Source organism: Giraffa tippelskirchi, chromosome 5 (genome assembly GCF_054371585.1).
Source record: "Giraffa tippelskirchi isolate mGirTip1 chromosome 5, T2T-mGirTip1v1.2.pri, whole genome shotgun sequence".
Lineage (NCBI taxonomy): Eukaryota > Metazoa > Chordata > Mammalia > Artiodactyla > Giraffidae > Giraffa > Giraffa tippelskirchi.
Window position 1 is genome coordinate 174,186,384 of NC_137279.1, and position 20,059 is coordinate 174,206,442.

The 20,059-nt window shown below is 46.4% G+C and overlaps 2 protein-coding genes and 1 long non-coding RNA gene across 20 annotated transcripts in view; 1 reads left to right on the forward strand and 2 right to left on the reverse strand.

Annotated features, from left to right (window-relative positions):
- The first annotated feature begins 164 nt into the window (after positions 1-164).
- Positions 165-18,842, forward strand: LRRC41 (leucine rich repeat containing 41). Of its 7 annotated transcripts, none has more exons than XM_081488559.1 (11): positions 1,737-3,163; positions 3,603-3,800; positions 4,220-4,306; positions 5,094-5,164; positions 11,558-12,704; positions 15,497-15,757; positions 16,730-16,894; positions 16,987-17,085; positions 17,628-17,750; positions 17,973-18,048; positions 18,145-18,842. In XM_081488559.1, the coding sequence occupies exons 4-11, from the start codon at positions 5,138-5,140 to the stop codon at positions 18,362-18,364; spliced, it is 2,118 nt and encodes a 705-aa protein (XP_081344685.1). In that variant the 5' UTR covers positions 1,737-3,163; positions 3,603-3,800; positions 4,220-4,306; positions 5,094-5,137; the 3' UTR covers positions 18,365-18,842. The 7 variants fall into 7 exon arrangements, with proteins under 7 accessions (XP_081344679.1, XP_081344680.1, XP_081344682.1 ...); XM_081488557.1 differs by having other exon boundaries at positions 1,765-2,120; XM_081488553.1 differs by lacking the exons at positions 1,737-3,163; positions 3,603-3,800 and adding an exon at positions 165-550.
- Positions 9,985-11,715, reverse strand: LOC145505768 (uncharacterized). The gene is made up of 2 exons (XR_014053284.1): positions 10,274-11,715; positions 9,985-10,145 (listed from the first exon to the last, which is right to left on the reverse strand). It is a non-coding gene; the product is annotated as an uncharacterized LOC145505768 (long non-coding RNA).
- RAD54L (RAD54 like) overlaps positions 14,818-20,059 on the reverse strand; it is a 30,377-nt gene continuing 25,135 nt past the window's right edge. For 4 of the 12 annotated variants that reach the window (XM_081488577.1, XM_081488571.1, XM_081488575.1 and 1 more), the window contains 2 exons: positions 19,266-19,429; positions 18,809-19,169 (listed from right to left, as the gene is read on the reverse strand). In XM_081488577.1, the coding sequence (XP_081344703.1) occupies positions 18,956-19,169; positions 19,266-19,429 (378 nt within the window). In that variant the 3' untranslated portion in view covers positions 18,809-18,955. Of the gene's footprint in view, positions 15,333-15,385; positions 16,906-17,634; positions 17,765-18,808; positions 19,170-19,265; positions 19,430-20,059 lie in introns of those variants that run through there. The other 8 variants (XR_014053265.1, XR_014053270.1, XM_081488573.1 and 5 more) reach the window with 6 other exon arrangements.

A 20,059-nucleotide genomic window follows, 5' to 3' on the forward strand; every position in this document is an offset into this window, starting at 1 on the left:
AAGGAATATCCCCTTAGCCACACCAGGCCCAAATATGTTGACCTGTGAGGTTATTTGAATTATTGATTTCTAAGAAACTTGGGAAGTATGCAGAAATACTTGATTTTTTTTTTAGCGCAGTTCCCAGTCTTCCCCACATCGTCGATGGAACCGTCCTAACTGCTGACCTTTTCAAGATGGCGGCCCGAGACTGCTACTCGCCGACTCGCGCACCTCCCCAAGATGGCGGCGCCCGAGGCCTGGCGCGCCCGGAGTTGCTGGTTCTGTGAGGTAGCGGCAGCAACGACCATGGAGGCCACGTCCCGGGAGGCGGCGCCAGCGAAGAGCTCGGCCTCGGGCCCCAGCGCTCCCCCCGCCCTGTTCGAGCTGTGCGGGCGGGCGGTGAGCGCCCATATGGGGGTTCTGGAAAGCGGGGTGTGGGGTAAGTCGCGGGGTGAGGGGCTACCACTGGCAACGAACGGAGGCGGCCCAGCGGCCGGGGGGCGCGGGGGGCGAGGCCAGGAGGCCTGGGGCAAGGCCCAGCCCTGGGCACTGGAAGCCAGACCTTCGGGTAGGAGCAAGAATTCTGTGACTGGCAGGACTGGGCACAGATAAGACGGAGACCAAACTGGCAGGTGGACCCGCACCGCGGCCTGGTTGGGGGGCTCGGGGGGCGAGGCCAGGAGGCCCAGTCTGGGGTGAAGCGGGCAGAGCCCGGGCGACAAGAGGCAGGACTGACTAGCCGGGCCGTGGTCACCGAAGTGACACTCGGACTGGGTCGGGCTGCAGAATGTCGGATGTCGAACGGACGGGCAGGGATGGCACTGCTACTTGGGGGCGGGGGCCGAGGCCTGGAGGCCCGGCCTAAGGCCAGGAGGCCAGGCCCGGGGCAACCTAACCAGACTGACGGCGCGCGGCCTCCGCTGTCTGCCTGACAGACCGTGGGGGCCGGGACTCTGGAGGCCAAGCCGCTGGGCGAGGGCAGCAAGCGACTGGAGCGTGAGGGGATGGGGCTGTGGGAGCGGCCGAAAGGCTCGGGGCGCCGAGGCCTTTCTGACGGCCCGGGGCTGGAGGGAGCGAACTGACTGACGGCCAGGGCCTCGGGTGCCAAACTGAGTGAGCGACTGACTGACGGACAGGGCTCGGCTCGGAGCGCCAGAGGCCGCTCGGATTGGCCGGAGCGGCAAGGAAGGGCCAGCGGGTGAAGGGAGGCCCGGAGCGTGTCGGCAATCGACTGAGGCGCGAATGACGGACAGGCGGGAAGGGCCACGGAGGCCCCAGGCGCGGCGAGGGCCTGGGGAACCCGAACTGGGAGGGGGCGCGGCGCCGCTTGGAGGCCTGGGTCCGGGTGGAGTGAAAGAAGGCCCGGGGCCTGAGAGCGGCCGGGACCGCCAGGCCCGGCCTGGGTTGAGGGCGCCCAGGCTGAGTAGCAGAGGCGGGTGGCCGAGGGCAATGGGATGAGGGCCTGGGACGGTGAGCCGACCAGCTTGTCTAGGGGGCCTGGCAGTACAGCGGCGGCGGGGCAAGCCGAGTAACGAAGGAGAGAGGCCTGCAGGCGGATGGGCGCGAGGAGGCCGGGCCATGGGCTGGGTTCTGCTGGTGGCAGCCAGGCAGCTGAGGAGGAAAACGCGGGTGGACGACCTGGGCACCGATAGTGAGTATGAAAGAGAGGAAAGTGAGAGGTCTGGGGGTAGGCCTGCCTGGGCCGAGGAGGCCTTGGGCCTGACAGACTGCTTGGTGTGAGGGGGTGGGGCCGGAGGGCTGGGCTGAAGTTGGGTGAGATCTCAGGCCAGGCCAGGCGAGGCCGAAGGCCCCGTGACGGGGGAGGGGATGGCAGGAGAGGAGGCCCTAGGCCCTGGCGGTGAGAGGGTCTAGTGTAGGCCTCAGAGGGTGTGGTGGTGTCTTTGCCTGGAGGAAGGCCTGAGGAAGGCCTCCCATAAGGTCAGGAGTCGGGGTTTGAGGTCCTCGGACGGGGGATTTGGATTACACCCTGAGGAGGCCGATATGGTGAAAAGACCGTGAAGTTTGGAGAGCTGGACCTTCAGGAATAAGCCCCAAAGCTGTGGAGTGGTTAAGGAGGTCCAAGGATGTAGGAAGGCCCTTGGTGAAGTGGGGGTGAAGAGGCCCAAGTGTCTTGTCTGGTGAGGGAAGACTGTTAGCAGTCCTCAGGCCTGGTGAGGGGGAGGGGATTGTGGAGGCCCTGGACCAACAACTAAAAAGAATAGGGTCAGGCTGACCTAGGGGGAATGGGAGAAAAGTCTCAGTGGATCTGGGCAGGAGACTGAGAAAAGTCCTGGGGAATTTGGAAGAAGATACAGTGGATCTGGCTGGTCAGCCCAGAGCTTCTAGAATGCTAAACCTGACTAAGAGGGAGTAGGACTGAGGGTGAAGTTCCCAAGTTGGGAAGGCAAAGCATTAAAGATATGAGCTAGAAAGAAGCAAGAGACTCAGGTTCGATCTCTGGGACGGGAAGATCCCCTGGAGGAGGAAATGGCAACCCACTCCAGTATTCTTGTCTGGAAAATTCTGTGAACAGAGGACCCTGGTGGGCTACAGTCCATGGGGTTGCAGAGTCGGACACAACTGACACACACACACGGAAAGAAGCAAGGAAGAGCCTGGCTTCAGAAGATTGAGGAAAGATAGAGAAGAGTTTGTGAACAATAGGGGATGAGAATCTCTGTCTGTGAAAGGGGATAGCTATACAGAGAGGAGCATATTGGAGGGACAGAGGAGGAAGAGCTCCTATGGGCCTTGCCCAAGTGGACAGTCACACAGAAAGAGCTGAATCAAGTTAGGCCTCTTAGAAGGGCCAAGTAAGAGGCCTGCTAGCAGTGCTATTTTGGAGCAAGGTCTCAGTGTGGGCTAACAGCCAAGAAAGCCTTCCTGGAAGTAGTGCACTAGCATTTCTTTGTGTAGGGAGAGAGAAGGGGAAAATAAGTAGAGGCAGCAGGAAAGGATATAATGAGGAATAGAATAGGTATGTTATACCTTGAATGCCAGGATATGGAACTTGGACTTTATCTTGAATGCAGTAGAGAGATTTCATTAGTATATTCGCATAGAGAATTAATGCTTTTCTTCAGTGGGTACATTGAGTACCTACTATGTACAAAGAATTGTACTAAGCTCTTGGATATCAGGATTCAGTTACCGCACAAGTAAAGATAAAAGATCCTGGAATGTAAGTTTTAAAAGAATTCCCTTAGGTATCAAGATCTTAAAACATGTTCTTGGCAGGACAGAGAAGCTTTTGACAAGATAGGAATAATAATAGCTAAAGTTTAGTGAAATTATGGCCAGGTACAGTCTTCAAGTCTGATCTCTTCAAGTCTACAAGTATGGTCTTTAATTTTCACAACAATCTTAAGATGTAGTTATTATTATTTCCATTTTAAGATTAAGGAAATTGAGGCTCAAAGACATTAATTTGCCCATGAATTCATAATTAACTAAGTGATACAATCAGGATTTCACCCAGTTTTGTCCAACTCTAGAGACTATACCATATAGCCACAATATTGTAATGCCTCTCAAATCTAGGGAAGTTAGCAGGAGCGAGTTTTGTTTTTAAGATATATTGAATTAAGAGTATAGAACCTAATTATTTCTATTCTTCATAGGAAAGTACTAGTTCAGGATACAGTGGGAGCCCAAAGGATGGAAGTAGCCAGTCTGGAAGAGTGAGAAGGGAATTCAGGAAAGGCTTAGTAAAGGGCATATGATACATGAAAGATGAGTAGTTGATATGCTGAAAATGGCAAGAACATTCCTGATGGAGAGAACAGCATAACAAAGGCACAGAGGCAGAAAGCAGGGAGGTAGGTAAATGAAAAAAGGTAGTTTAGTATGACTGAAGTATGGGGGGCAAAGCAGGGAGCTGGAGAAGTTAGTAGGGCTCAGATTATAAAGGACTTTTTTTAATCACACATATTCAATAGGACCTTTTAAATGCAGAATGGTTCATTATGCTTGGGCAGAAGTGAACTGCCAGCTCCTAAATGAGCCCATCTGCTTGCTTTGTGGGATTATCTCACCCTTGAAGATGTGCATGCCTCTGAAATTCCCGCTGCGAACTAAGTGTCTGAAGATAAGTGGACCAGAGTTTGAATTAGACTTAGGTTAGCTTCTAAAGGTTCTACTTGTCAAATGAGAAGTCTTTCTGTTTTCCTTTCCAGTAGAATAAATAATGCTTGCAACCCTGGGAGAAAAAAGTAAATTTTGTGTTTGGTTTTTGTAGCCCTCCCAGGCCCAATACTTCAAAGCATCTTACCTCTGCTCAATATATATTACTTGGAGAGGATTGAGGAAACTGCCCTCAAGAAAGGTGAGTGTTTTTCTGTCTCTTTCTCAGTGATTGTAAGCAAGGCACCATGATGTTCTTCAGGTAAATATGACACTTGATACCTGCATAGAACTTCATGCTTTTCAAAAAGTACCCTCACACCTATTTTCTTATCTGATTTCTCAATGTCCTGTGAAACACAAAACAAGTATTTGATCCCCATTATACTAATAAAAATGAAACCACAGGCACACCACAATTAAGAACAAAGCCAGGCAGAACACAGATCTTTTGTTTTGGGCTTTTTTGATCTTACCTCATTTCTTGAGGGATCTTAGTTTCCCAACAAGAGATTGAACTCAGGCCCTGGCAGTGAAAGCACCAAGTCCTAACCACTGGCCTGCCAGGAATTCCCGAGCCCAGATCTTTTGAAATGTTAGTTTTTCTGTTTTATCAGACTACCTCCTAAGCTCCTCGTTGAATACACGTTAACAGCTAACATTCATCATTGTCTCAAGCACTGTCTTAGGCACTCTATCTGGAGAAACTTATTTAATATTTTCATCAATTCTGCAAAATCACTATTATTAACTACATTTTGTAGATAATGAAACTGAGGTACAGAAAAATTAAGTAACTTGCTCAAGGTCACACAGCGAGACTGTGGTTTGCTGATATTTAAACCCAAACAGTCTGTCTTTAGAGCCAGTGCTCTTTACCAGTCTGCCATATTGCTGCTGTGAACCTAGGAAAGGACATTAAAAGGCTGATGTACTTCAGTCTTGGAGACCAAGGAGCAGCCAAGTAAATGTGATATTTCTCTCTACAGGACTCTCCACTCAGGCCATTTGGCGCCGACTATGGGATGAGCTGATGAAGACAAGGCCTTCCAGTTTGGAAGTAAGTTAAGGCACCAGGTAGAACTCTGGCCTGACTTTGCATGGTGAAAGCAGGAATAGCACACAAACACAAGCTGGGTACTGGTAAAGTGCAGGGGCAGGCATGGAATGAATTTGAGAAGAGGCCTCCAGTGGCTTGTCACAAAGTCCTTTCCTGTTTAACACTTGTCACTGACTTGCTTGTTCACCATGTTTGTAGGTGACATAAAACAGGGAGAGATAGTGATCATATTGGATGGCAGAACCTGGATTCAGGTCTTGATAGGACTGGAAGAATGGTCAAACCTAACAGGATGAAATTGAACAGAATAAACCAACTCTTGAGTCTAAAAAATTCCAATTTCATGACCTCAGGGTAGTGGGTGGAGGGATCTGGCTTAGCAGCAGCTAGTATAAAAAAGATTAAGGGAGTTTAGTCTACAGTGTGCTGAAGCCACTCATATAATGACTGTATCCTCAACTGTGTGAACTAATGTAACTATAATGTAGACTGAAGGACACGGGGGATGATAGACCTGCTTGACTCTGCAGGGGTCAGGCTATCCCTGGAGTATGGAAAAAGAAGTCAAAGCCACATCTTGTGAGTCACATTTGGAAGACTGGAGATATTCCTGAAAAAGAAGACTAAAGCAATATGAACTGTCTTGAAATATCTGAAATAGGGATTAATAGGTTTCTTCGGGGTAGAAGCTAAAGGAAGATAAATTTTTGCTAAGCTGAAGGTAGAATTTTTAAACTGTGAGCTTATTGCTGATGAAACAAGCTAATTCCAGAGGTAATAAGCTTCCCATTACTAAGTGTTTAATGGAATTTAGATAACCACCTGACACAAGGGTATTGTAAAACAAATTCAGCATTGTTGGAGATGTTGGACAAGATGACTTTTAGGACTCCTCTTAGCCCTAAGATTCTATTATTCATTGGTTCAGATATAACTCACTGGAGCTCTCATCTCTGTTGCTGCTGCATAATCAGGTGACAGGACAGACTAAGTTCAATAAACATTTACTCCAGCTTACCACATACCATGTCTTATGCTAAATATTTTAAGTGCAGACACAATCCCTAGTCTTGAGAAACTATCAGTTTACTGGGGAAATCTGCAAACAAATACCTCATGTATGGCAGGGCAAGTTGTATGACTGAGTGTAGCAAGGAGGTTGAAGGAAAAGAGAACAAGAAAGTCTCTCCTAGGAAGTAATCATATGAATCGGGCGTTACATGGTGAATGAGGCCAGATGACAGAATAACAAGCTCTTATCAGGAACTGCAGATTTATTTTGTGAGTATACACTAGGTTCAGTAACATTCAGCTCCATATCCTTTGGCTTCCCACTTCGAGATCTAGATGCAGTTCCTGGAGTTCAGCACAGACACTGAGGCCAACGAAATTATCAGGCATTATGTACAGGATTTAGGCCATAAGAGGAAGAGAAGTGGACACAAGAATGTTAGAAAATGGAAATAGCTTTCTGCAGTCTTTAAAGAAACATGATTCACTTGGTCACAGTGTTTCCCAAGTAGTATGGTTGACTAGGAAGTGATGGAGATTGTAATATCTTTCTCTTTGAGAAAGCTTTTTCCACCATTATTTCAAGCTTCCTGGAAAGAAATGTCTGTTTGTTAGCTGTTTCCTTGTCTCAGAGTATTTCAGAATATTTAGGAAGCCCCAGGCCTAATGGCCTCACAGTCACCTACACAAAGGTCTTAACTTGGAACATATCCATTCCAGAGGGTGTCTTCTTTTACTTCCCACTTTTGCATAACAGTAACCTTCACTTCATTCATAATCAAAGTTATTGAGTGACTGTACAGTTCCAGGCACTATGCTAGGTTCTAAATATACAGTGGTGAGCAAGATAGACACAGCCCTATTATAAAGCAATAATATTTCAAACTGTGTAGTACTAGTACATGTGTATATTAAGAGATCTGTAGAATAAAATATATATTCTGGAAACAAAGCAATGAGGAAATAAAGGATTATTCAATAAATGGTTCTCTACTAATTGGTTAACCATTTGGAAAAAATAAAGTTAAGAGTCTTGTTTGGCAGAAACCAACACAATTCTGTAAAGCAATTGTCCTTCAATTAAAAGATAAATTTAAAATTAAAAAAGAGCTTCATTTTATAGTATACTCAATTTCTATATAGGTTAAGATTACTTTGTAAAAAGTAAAAGCACAAAACAATTTTTAAAAAGAATAAAGGTGACTGGTTATCTAGTCTCAGGGTAGAAAGTGCTAGTAAATGGATAGAACAAAAAAATATATATATATAGACACATTTGGCCACATAAAATGCGAACACTATAAACACAATTTAGTGAAAGATTCTCCAGGCCAAGAATACTGGAGTGGGTTGCCATTTCCTTCTCCAGAGGATCTTCCCAACCCAGGGATGGAACCCAGGTCTTTGCAGGCAGATTCTTTATCGGTCTGAGCCACCAGGGAAGCCCAAACACAATTTAAAAGGTGCATAAACTAGGAAAATAGGAATGTTTGCACCAATATTTGCAAAATAAAAGGATACAGAGAATAAGACAAAGGCAAACAGTAAAATAAAATGAATAAAGATTTGGATAAGTCACGAAGTATACAAAAATTTCCAATAAAGTAAAAAAAAGTTCAATTTCATTAATAATAAAAAAATGGGAAAGTAAAATTATACCTCTTTAAAAGATAATTCCAGGGGTAGGCAGAACTTGCATTTTAATATGTTGTTGGCGGGAGCAGAAATGCTACAACTTTCTTGGTGGGTAATCTGGTGATAACTGTCAAGAGTCTTTTAAAAAATGCTCAAATTCTTCAACTAAAATTATATTTTATGGTATATAAAAACTGAGATACTCATGAAGATTTATTTCCAGATGTTCATTATAGCAAAATGTAATATAAAAAGTTATAAACTATTTAAGTATTCAATAATATAGAAATTATTAAATAGTACATCCATATTTTCAAAATATTAATAAAGTCATTCTGCTGCTGCTGCTGCTAAGTCACTTCAGTCATGTCTGACTCTGTGCAACCCCATAGACGGCAGCCTACCAGGCTCCCCCATCCCTGGGATTCTCCAGGCAAAAACACTGGAGTGGGTTGCCATTTCCTTCTCCAACGCATGAAAGGGAAAGTGAAAGTGAAGCTGCTCAGTCATGTCTGACTCGTAGTGACCCCATGGACTGCAGACTACCAGGCTCCTCCGTCCATGGGATTTCCAGGCAAGAGGATTAGAGTGGGCTGCCATTGCCTAGAAATAGTTAAATACGTAGTGGTAAAAATGTCATTCTAGAAATAGTTAAATATGTAGTGGTAAAAACATTTAATGATGTGGTGGTATAATCTTTTTAAGAAGCCCAGAATTTGAAACTGTTCAGAATTGTCTCAGTGTTATAAACACAAATACCTATGGCTTGTCACATATACACTCCAAAAAGTTTGTTTACACGATTTTTTGCTTCCATAAACTATTCCTGTTATCAGAAAAACAACAATATATAGGACAATATATAGTTTGAGTATGGCTCTAAAAGTTTAGTACAAGAAAATATTTAGCTCTCCCTGGTTTGTACATACATTTCTTCCTGACCAGTACCTGAGCTACCAGCCCACTGTGGATGGGCCAAGGATTAGTTGCGTTGGTAAGCAAATGCCACTTCACGTCTTTGGTGGTGTGTCACTTCCCAAAAGAAAATATTCAAGTTACTTTGCATTGTCTGAACTATAGTGTACAAGTCCACAAAATGAGTGGCTTGGACTACTAGATCTCTCAGGTTACTTTTCAGCTTTGAAATTTTAGCATAGAATCTTGTACAAGGTGGTGATAGAATAAAGTGACAGTGAGTTGCTATCTACTTATGCATTAATTCATCAAAAAGGACCCATTGATAGTTGTCAGCTAAGTTTTTTACACATTTGATTTTGATAATTCTGTCATGTAAGTATAGTTATCTTCCTTAGTTTATATATGATGAAACAAACAGAGGAAAAGTGATTTGCCTAAAGTTTCAGTTTGTGAATGGCAGACCTATCCAGTTGTGGCAGCTTGGCTCTGGAGCACATGCTCTTAATCACTATGTCATGTTGCTTTCACTGCTTATCACAAGTCTGAGGTGTTCCAAGTATTCTCTCCCATTGCCTTCATGAACCAATAAAATGTCTGAAAAACGCAAGTACTTAGTTATCTAAAGTTCATATTCCACACGCCGTATAGTTGGAAACTTACACCTTGATTTTCACATTTGTCTGTTATCTTAGACCCAGATCTCATAGTAACCATCTACTTCACTTGTGAAGTTGAAGCTTTGCTAGGGTTACCTGCAAGTATCTTTTAAGACTGTGTGGGCCAGCAAATATGTGAAAAATGTGTTGAGGATGGATTGAAGGATTCAGGAATACCTTCTTTACTTCCATTAAGGCTAAGTAGAGATTTGGTTGCCAGGTATTTTTTCCTGCTCCCCTCATGCCCCCACACTGCTGCTGGAGGGGCCTTTCTTATTGCTGCCATGCAGTTAGCTCAAACATGAAGTCATTCCTGATTATTACAGCAGTCTCAGGGAACAGCTCGAGCAAAGGGAATGACACTTTTGCCTGAGAATAGGAGCCTAGCTCCTGACAAGAACCTCTTTTGAGGGCCAGTCTGGTAGGAGGAGTGTATGGAGGTAGGGTAGAAGCCAAAAGAAGTGTCTTATTTTTAGATTTGAGGAACCTCAGGCCCTTACTACCTTTGCTTCAGGCTGAATAAGCACCCTGCTTAACAGGCTTTGCCTCCATAAAGTCCATTTCCCATGTAGGGTAATTATCATTAACAGTAAAGTTACATTTTGTATTTTACAAAGTGCTTTAATTTACACTTATAGTCTCATTTGATCTTTACAACAAACCTGTGAAGGTGATATTATTCACATTTTACAAATGAAGAGGTTCAAAGAGGTTGAGTATGTGGCAGAGCTGGCACTTTTCAGTCATCACTTTCTATGCACCTTAGGAGAGAATGGGGATTTAGAGAAGTATTTGCTTTTTGAGGTAGGCAGCAGTATTTCCTAATCTCTGATATATACATCAGAATCATCTGGGGGGAGATTTGAAAATAAAGATGCTTGGATCTTACCTCAGATGTAATCACCAAGTCTGGATACATGGCATATGAATTTTGGAGAAAAAGTCCACAGTAAATTTGATGTATTCCAAAGGTTAAAAATCACTTGTGTTCAGAGTTCTCCTAAATGTATCAGAATAGCCTGGTGAAACCTCATATCCATCCAAGTACTGCCTTGGAGAAAACTAAGACTTGGTCCCTCCTCTCCAGGAATTTCTAATCTGGTTGGGATGAGACACGTACACAGGCAGAGCAACAACACCATGAGACATATTTACCATCGTCTAAAGACATGAATAGTCGGGGATGAGTTCCAAGAGAAGTAGGAGGTGGAGTAGAAAGGGGGCAGTCAGTGAGATCTACCTCAGGGAGAAATGAACAGCCTCAAAGAGCAAAATGCTGATAGGTCCTTTCAGGGAGTCTGTTTGACTGGGCAATGGAGAGCATTTCTGGCAGGCGTAGGAAGGGACAAAGGCAGGTTTGGGTCCATGAGGTGACCAGTTTTGCCAAAGCAGAGCTTTCATGAGCAAGTGGGAGATACAGCTTCTCAGGTAGGCAGAGGCCATATTGTGGACAGCTTTCCTTACCAGGCTAAGGAACTTCAAATGTGCTGCTGCCCTGATCCCCTTGGCAGTGGGGATTCAATAGGGGTACTGGAGAATAGTGTAATCAGAGTTGTTTTTAAATACAAAGATTAACCCAGTGGACTTGTGCATAAATTTGGGAAGGGAAACAAGGAGAGCAATCAGGAAGCTAATGAAGTACCAGGTGTTAGGTAATAAGGGGCTTAACAAAGGTGGCAGCAAGAAGAATGAAAAGGTAGGATCAGATCCTAAAAATAAACATGAAATAACTTACAGAAGTGTTTCACTTGAAGACATTTTGGCAAAATTGTCTCTGGAACCAAATTTCCTGAGTTCAGGTTTTGTGTTTTGCTGCACCACACAAACTTGTGGAACTCTTACTCCCCAACCAGGGATTGAACCTGGGCCATTGGCAGTGAAAGCTCAGAGTCCTAACCACTGGACTGCCAAGGAATTCCCTCCTGGGTTTCAAATCTTAATCCTACCACTTAATTATGTAACCACAGGCAATAACATTTGTGCCTTGTTTTTCTTACTTGTAAATTGGATCTAATAGTAATATATACCTCAAAGATGTGAGGATTAAGTGAATTTGCATGTTATTTAGAACATTACCTGGCTTAGTAAATAGCTAGCTATTGGAAAGAAGGAAACTCGATCCCATGGGTAGCACTTAGTATCACAGCTGTCTGGAATGTTCTCTGCTTTTCAGAGTGTGACCTGTTGGCGAGCCAAGTTTATGGAGGCCTTTTTTTCCCATGTTCTACGTGGGACCATTGATGTGTCTTCTGACAGGCGTCTTTGTGACCAGCGCTTCTCACCTCTCCTGCATAGCTCCCGCCATGTCCGGCAGCTCACCATCTGCAACATGCTGCAGGGTGCAACTGAGCTGGTGGCTGAGCCCAACCGCAGGGTTCTGGAGACCCTGGCCAGTTCCCTGCACACCCTTAAGTTCCGCCACTTGCTGTTCTCCGATGTGGCTGCTCAGCAGTCACTTCGGCAGCTGTTACATCAGCTTATTCACCATGGGGCTGTCAGCCAGGTGTCGCTGTACTCCTGGCCTGTGCCCGAGTCAGCCCTTTTCATTCTTATCCTCACCATGAGTGCTGGCTTCTGGCAGCCAGGCCCTGGCGGTCTGCCCTGCCGCCTCTGTGGAGAGGCCTCCCGAGGCCGGGCCCCATCCCGAGATGAAGGGTCCCTTTTGCTGGGCTCACGCCGGCCTCGCCGAGATGCTGCTGAGCGATGTGCTGCAGCTCTGATGGCCTCACGGCGTAAGAGTGAAGCCAAGCAGACGGCCAGAGCTGCACCTGCCACTCGGGTAACACGCCGGAGCACACAGGAAAGCCTGACAGCAGGCGGCACAGACTCTAAGAGGGAGCCACTCCCTCCAGCCACCTCCCATGAGGCTCCTGGCACCAAACGCCCACCCTCTGCTCCAGCCACCACCTCCTCTGCCTCTGCTTCCTCTTCTTCCACATCCTCATCTAAACGGGCTCCAGCCAGCTCAGCCCCACAGCCTAAGCCCCTAAAGCGTTTTAAGCGAGCTGCAGGGAAGAAGGGTGCTCGCACCCGTCAGGGGTGTGGTGCAGAATCTGAAGACCTGTATGACTTTGTTTTCATTGTGGCGGGTGAGAAAGAGGATGGGGAAGAGATGGAGATTGGGGAAGTGGCTTGTGGAGCTTTGGATGGATCAGATCCCAGCTGCCTGGGGCTTCCAGCACTGGAAGCCTCCCAACGATTCCGCAGCATTTCCACCTTGGAGCTTTTCACAGTTCCACTCTCCACAGAGGCGGCTCTGACACTGTGCCACCTGCTGAGCTCCTGGGTGTCTCTGGAGAGCCTCACACTCTCCTATAATGGTGAGTTCCCTGAAGGGCTGGGATTGGGTCTCCCAGCAGCACCAGCTGTGCCCAGCACTGTCGGGGGGGAGTAGGGGAAATGATCAGGAAGCCAGAGATGTGGCCCTACCCACCTCAGGGAGGAGACTTGGTGGCAGATTCAGTGCTACAGAAGATGGACATACGGTCTATGGCTTGATCTAGTTGGAAGCAGGGGTTCCTGAGGAGCAGTGAGAATCTGAAGAGTCTACTTTAGATATGGTAGGCTAACCAAGGGCAGGTGGGAGAGTATAATGTACATAGGCCCAAGGAGAGGGCTGAGATTGGATCTTACCTATCATATCAAACGAGCTGTACAAAAAGATGTGGGACACTTGTGTTTTTTAAAAAAGATCAGACCAGCAACCTGCCTAACGGTCCTCAGTTCTTGCCCACCTTGTTGTGCCCAGCTAGCCAAACTTCAGTTCTGACTAAACCCAGGAATCTGCCTATGTTGCTGAATGCTGCTAAAGTCACACAATTGTAGATTGGTGTACTATATACATTCCTGGTCATCAACCTCATATGAACCCTGTTTGCAATGTCAGCTCCATTCCTACTGTACTTCCAAATCCTTTCCTCTTTTCCTTTCTTAGCAAATTTCACCTGCTTCACAGAGAAAATAGGAGCCATCACACATGAACTCTTCAACTTGTTAACCAACCTATAAGCTTCTACATTTGCACTTTTCTTCATCACAGTGGGATAAATGGCTGTCCTAAGGTTAACTCATCTGCTTGTGCTCCGGATCCATACCCTCACCTCCCTAGGAAAGCTTGCTTTTCAAACGCCTTAATAGGAACTTTTATATACTGCCTACTATGTGCCTGGCATACTTTAAATATTCTTTATTAACTGGTTTAATCCTTACAATTGTGAAGCCAAGTGACTTGCCCAGGGTAAGTTGATAAATAATAGACCTAGAATTCAAACCCAGGTAACCTGGCTCCAAAACTCATGCTTTTAAAGCACTACTTAATGCTGCCTCTCTTCTCTGGATCAGGTATCCACCAAAAACTACCACCATATCTCCTCCATATATTCCACTTATTCCTCTCCTTATATTCCTCTCCTGCTCTTCATAGACAACCTTACGAGTCATCTGTGCTTTCATCTACTCACAGCCACTTCAGCCTTGCTTACACTCCCTCTACTGCATTGTGGACCTAGAGGTGACCAAGGTCATCCTGTTGCTAAGTCCAATACATACTTTTTAGTCCTCGTATTAATTCTTGACAACATCTATTATTCTACATTTTCTTCTTCATGTAATAGTCTCACTTCTACTACCTCAAAATTTTCTGACTTTTTCTCCCTTTCTGGACATTATTTGCCTTAATATTCAGAGTTTCTCAAAGCTCTCCCCCTTTACACATTTCCTGTACAATTTTGTCCATTTCCTTGATTTCAAAGGCCAACCATGCTGAAGACACCCCCATTGTGACATTAGCACATATCTTAACTCCAGACCAGTTTTTCCATCTGACAACTAGGAACCACAGTATTTATAAACCACATTCCCCAAGCTGAATGCATCTTCCTTCTGTTCTCAGTGACATCACAAATGATTCAGTTGCCCAAAAGAAACCTGGATTCTTAACTCCACATACATTAAAGATATATCTCTTACTCTACATATATTAAAGATACAAGTTGTATCTTTACAATCTCTGAGAATCATCTCCACATCCTTAATTCAGATTATCATTACTTCTCACCTGGATTGATCATTTCAGTGGTTCCTCCATACTCACCATAGTTGTTTATGCCACAATCCAAGTAATTTCAAAGTGCAAATCTGTCACTCATTCATCTAAAAATTGAGTGGCTTCTTGTCACCTACTTTTAAGTTTTACTTACAGGGTCATTCATGTTCTTACAGCTGCTCACCTCTATAGTTGAATGCTTCCCTCCCTTATACTTCACACACCAGACACATTGAGAATTTTTCAGCTCTTGGAACCTGCTACTTTCTCCTTCAGGTCTTGATATATGCCAAGTTTACTCTGCCAGTCCCTCTTCTTCTACCTTTTAGCCTTTTATGTTTAGGACCTGCCTGGAAAGTCTTCACTGATGTAAGCTAGCCTGGGTGTTAAGTACCCATCCTTTTATTTTCACAGTACTCTATTTCCCCAGTTCCCAGCACATCCTTTTGTTATCAGGTAGGAACAAGATCTGCTCAGGACTTATCTAGCGAAAAAGAAAAAAAAAACTGTATTTACAAGGGGCTGGTTAGTTTAGTTAAATGAATCAACAGGAGCCTGCTCAGTCCAAAGATAAAGGTGTAGCTTCCACAGAATTATTTGCTTTGTAGCATAAATTACCCTAACCTTTCTGGATCCTACTCCCTTCTGTAGGATATGGTTTTCTGCCCCATTCCCACCCAATGACACTTTTAAAGTATTCCCTGTTGGATCATTGTCATTCTCCAGCTTAGTTTAGATGTTACCCATGACCTACAGGAAAAGTCCAGAGGTCTCTGCTGTTGTCTAGGCCCATCATTCAGCTAGCAGCCACATGCTGCCCCACATTCTATCATGTTTTGTGACTCTGGCCTGACTGATGCTTGAGGGCATGACCCAGTAGAGTAGACACCAGTCAGCTGGTTACCTGAGGAAAAAGCAAGACAATGGATAAATAATTGAGAATCATTGAAAATAATCTGATCCGAAGCTCAGATTTGGTAGTTTAATCAATAGAGATATGTGAAGCTGTCTCTGAATGTTATCCCTGATGTAACTCCCACGACTGACCTAATGTCTTTCCTGCCGTAGGCCTGGGCTCTAATATCTTCCGTCTGTTGGACAGCCTGCGGGCCCTGTCAGGCCAGGCTGGATGCCGCCTCCGTGCCCTGCATCTCAGTGACCTGTTCTCACCACTGCCCATCCTGGAGCTGACACGTGCCATTGTGCGAGCCCTGCCCCTGCTGCGGGTCCTCTCTATCCGTGTGGACCACCCCAGCCAGAGGGACAACCCAGCTGTGCCTGGGAATGCAGGGCCTCCTAGCAACGTAATTGGGGATGAGGAGATACCAGGTGAAGCATTGTGTGCATGTATTTCCTCACAAATGTGCCAGTGTATTTGTGTGGGCCGGGCAAAAGGTCTCTAACCCAGGTCTCTAAACCACCACATTCCTGGCTTATCTATAATTTGTTCCCTTTAGAGCCTGCTAATCTTAAAGATGGGTCACCTGGTGGTTCAGCTGGTAAAGAATCCTCCTGCAATGTGGGAGACCTGGGTTTGATCCCTGGGTTGGGAAGATCCCCTGGAGAAGGGAAGGCTACCCACTCCAGTATTCTGGCCTGGAGAATTCTATGGACTGTAGTGTCCATGGGGTCACAAAGACTTGGACACGACCGGGTGAATTTCAGTTTTAAAGATAACCATGGGTTGGATAGATCTCAGACCAACACTAGCCTAGTAGGGAGTCACTGGCACATCCACTCCAGAAAGGGGTCTGAACCAAGAACCGAACTGACCAAACTGATGGGTCCCCATCAGTGCTGTATGTTCCCTTAGTTCCTACGTGTCTCATATCCCACCATTCTGCATGTGCTAAGTCGCTTCAGTCGTGTCCACTTCTTTGTGACTCCCACGGACCGCAGCCCACCAGGCTCCTGTGTCCACGGGATTCTCCAGGCAAAAACACTGGATGGAGTAGATAGCCATTTCCTTCTCTGGGGGATCCTCCCGGTCCTGGGATCAAACCCACGTCTCTTATGTCTTCTGTATTGGCAGGCAGGTTCTCCACCACTGGTGCCACTTGAGCCCACCAGTCTGCATACTCTTTTATTATACTTGTGTCTGAGTAGTCATCTTGGATTAAAAGCACCGTTAAGGGCAAGGACTAAATTATGTATTAGCATACTGCCCAGCATATATAGGCACTCAAGGACAAGTTGATGAATAAATGATTTTTCAGTGAATCCCTTAAGGACAGGATGAGACCTGCAATGGGAGTGAAGTAGATATGACCAGTTGGAATCTTCCCTCCCTACCATATCCAGAAAACTGCCTGGAACAGCTGGAGATGGGATTTCCACGGGGAGCCCAGCCAGCCCCACTGCTCTGCTCTGTACTGAAGGCCTCAGGTTCTCTGCAGCAACTCTCCCTGGATAGTGCCACCTTTGCATCTCCCCAAGATTTTGGGCTTGTGTTGCAGACACTCAAAGGTATGATCCAGCTAGAATGACAAAGGGAAGAGAGTAGAAGGGGACTTTGTTCTTTGGGAAAGCTAAGGTCCATGAACTTTCTCCCAATCCAGAGTACAACCTAACCCTAAAGAGGCTGAGCTTCCATGACATGAATCTGGCTGACTGTCAGAGTGAGGTGCTCTTTTTGCTACAGAATCTGACTCTTCAAGGTAAGTCCTTCATCCAGAACCCAGGGACTCATTGGTCCTCACTGCAGAATTGCCACGGTCTCACTGAGTCAGCAAGCCACTGTTCTTTTCTTAGTCTTACGTCCTCATAAAATTATAGAACCTGCATCACCTTCCTTCTAGAAGGTCCCCAACCTAAACCTTCCTATACTAAACATGGGAAATTATTCACTTGTAGAGTACCTCACCTAAAAGTTTTCTTACCTTCCACTAGCTGACCGAAATGATAGTGGTGGGAAGGGATACATGTGCTATCAGGGCCCCCCCATAGACTTGTCACTAATGTCCGCCCCTGCATAAAAGGAAATGAATGGAGAACTGGCCATCTAAAGAGTCTCCCCATAGGTTCAGTCTCTGGTTTGAATCCTGACTTAGTTGCAACCTTGCTTGAGGGTTTGGACAAATTATTTTCTCCTTCTGGGACTCTATAAAATGCTTATAACCCTTTTTAAGGCCCTGGGGGCAGGTGGGGCAGCACCAGTTCTCAGGCTGCCACCAGAACTTATTGCAATTTTTCTTTACAGAGATTACCTTCTCTTTCTGCCGTCTGTTTGAGAAGCGCCCAGCCCAATTTCTGCCCGAGATGGTTGCTGCTATGAAGGGCAACTCCACACTGAAGGGCCTCCGGCTGCCAGGGAACCGCCTGGGTGGGGACAGGGCCCTGAGGAGGGAGAGGGGGAAGGAGCCAGTCCTCTGACTTAGAAACTCAGTGGGGGAAGGTACAGACCTCTCCACAGAGAAGACAGGGGTTGGGATAGTTGTGCTGGGGCTTTAGGAGGCTGGGCTTCTCTCCAGCCAGAATTGGGTTGGGAAACCTTTGTTTCCTATTCTGGGGTAAAGGTGATGAGCATTTCTCCCCATCTCCCCAGGGAATGCTGGCCTACTGGCCCTGGCAGATGTTTTCTCGGAAGATTCATCCTCCTCTCTCTGTCAGCTGGATATCAGGTACCCGTGGGGGTGGGGAATGACAAGGGATAAATCAGCAGGGATACAGACCAGGGATTAATTGATTCCTGGGTTTCTTATCCTCACCCCTACTAGTTCCAACTGCATCAAGCCAGATGGGCTTCTGGAGTTCGCCAAGCGGCTGGAGCGCTGGGGCCGTGGGGCCTTTGGTCACCTGCGCCTCTTCCAAAACTGGCTGGACCAGGATGCAGTCACAGCCAGGGAAGCCATCCGGCGGCTCCGGGCCACCTGCCATGTGGTTAGCGACTCGTGGGACTCATCCCAAGCCTTCGCAGATTATGTCAGCACCATGTGATGGGCCCATGCCTCATGGGCCCATGCTCAGTACCATCAGCTTGCAGGGGCTGAGGCATGGGCTGCCCAGAACTCCTAACCACCAATTCTGTCTTTCTTTTTCTGCTACCTTTTTTTCTCTTTTTTTCCTTTTTCCCTTGCACTGAAGTCCTGGAGGCCTTGATGGGGCCCAGCAAAGGCATTCCCACACCTGGGTTTGGAGCCTTTGGGTTCCTCACCCAGTACCCTGGGCCAGGAGGTTTCAGTGGTCATCAATCACTGAGGACAGCCCCCGTCCCCTTCCCTGCCCCAGGGTTCCTGCTTTCGTTTCTCAAGCAGGTACCCAGGCTTTAGTGAAGTGTAGGAGTGCCCATTACTAGGCCTCTCCTCTGCTGGGCTTACCATGCTGCTTCCAGGCCTCAGTCCCTTTCATACCTTTATTCCTTTCTTTTTTTTAACCAAAAAGTTTTTCTTATAAAATAAATTTTGGGCAAACATCATGCAGCCCTTCTTGATTTTTCTCTCAGAGAACAAAATTCAACAGTGCCCTATTGGGCAGGGAGTCCCCTTTCCCCACCTCTTTCCTCTAACAGCTACACACCAGACCAGCTGGTTAAAGGTGGAGGCCCCGCTGCTCCTCATGGGAACGCTGGTGGAAGACAAAGGTGATGGCAGTGGAGGCAGCATCCCAAGCAGCCTGGAGTACCTCATCCTTGAGCCCCCGCTTATCAGTGCTATGGTTCCACTGAGCCAGGTCTGAGGTGCAGTCAGAACCATCAGGGGGTGGCCAGACCTGGTGGTTGTTGACACAGCGGCGGCAGCGCAATCTGGGGGCAGAGGACAGAACTGTGGTTACTGTGGATCCCAGCTCCATGCTGTGTAGGGTGTTCAGAGATAATGGCCAGCAGGAGCACCCCACTCACCTGTCATGTGTGTCACTGAGGTTAGTCTCATCCAGGGTAAACAGCTCCTTCAACTCGCCGAGAGAGAAGTGTCGCTCTACATCCTGCTCCTCATCCACCACACAGCTGCTCAGTGCTTTCTTGTGGCTCTGACGCTGAAAGATCTTCTCCTCAATGGTTCCTGCCTGGGGGGTGGGGGCAGGGGTGGAGCCCAGGGCTAAGTCACCTCCATATATAGGGGGCAGGAAAACCCAGGGGTTGAAACTATAGCTGCACAGAAGGGGAGGTGAATGAGAAGTAAGAGTCTTGCCTCTGATCAGCTCAGCCCATTTTCCTAGTCTATCTTTTGGGAATATAATTTGGACATGTCTGCCCACCCAGGATATTTTCTGTACCGATGGAGGGTTTCAGGGCCTGGCTAAATTTCTTTAGGATGAGCTGAGGTTTATCTGCAGCAGCGTTACCTGACCTCCACACCAAGCCCAAGTGTCTCTCACTCAAGTAAATGTCATTTGGGTATGGTATGCCAGGCCCTGTGCTAACACCAGATACAAAGAAGAATCCATATGATCTCTATCCTTCAACTCATAGACTAGTGAGGAAGAGAGAGACATATAAACTAACTGGTACAATGACAGAATTCTATAGGATACCCCGTGACCCACAGGAGGGATGGTAGCATGAAATAATGTTGAAGAGCCTGAAAGTAAAGATTATCCTTAAGCTGAATCTTGAAAAATGAATAGATGGTTTACAAAGAAAAACAGAACAGAAGCCATTCCAGGCATAAGAACAAAATCAATAAGCCTGGCCTA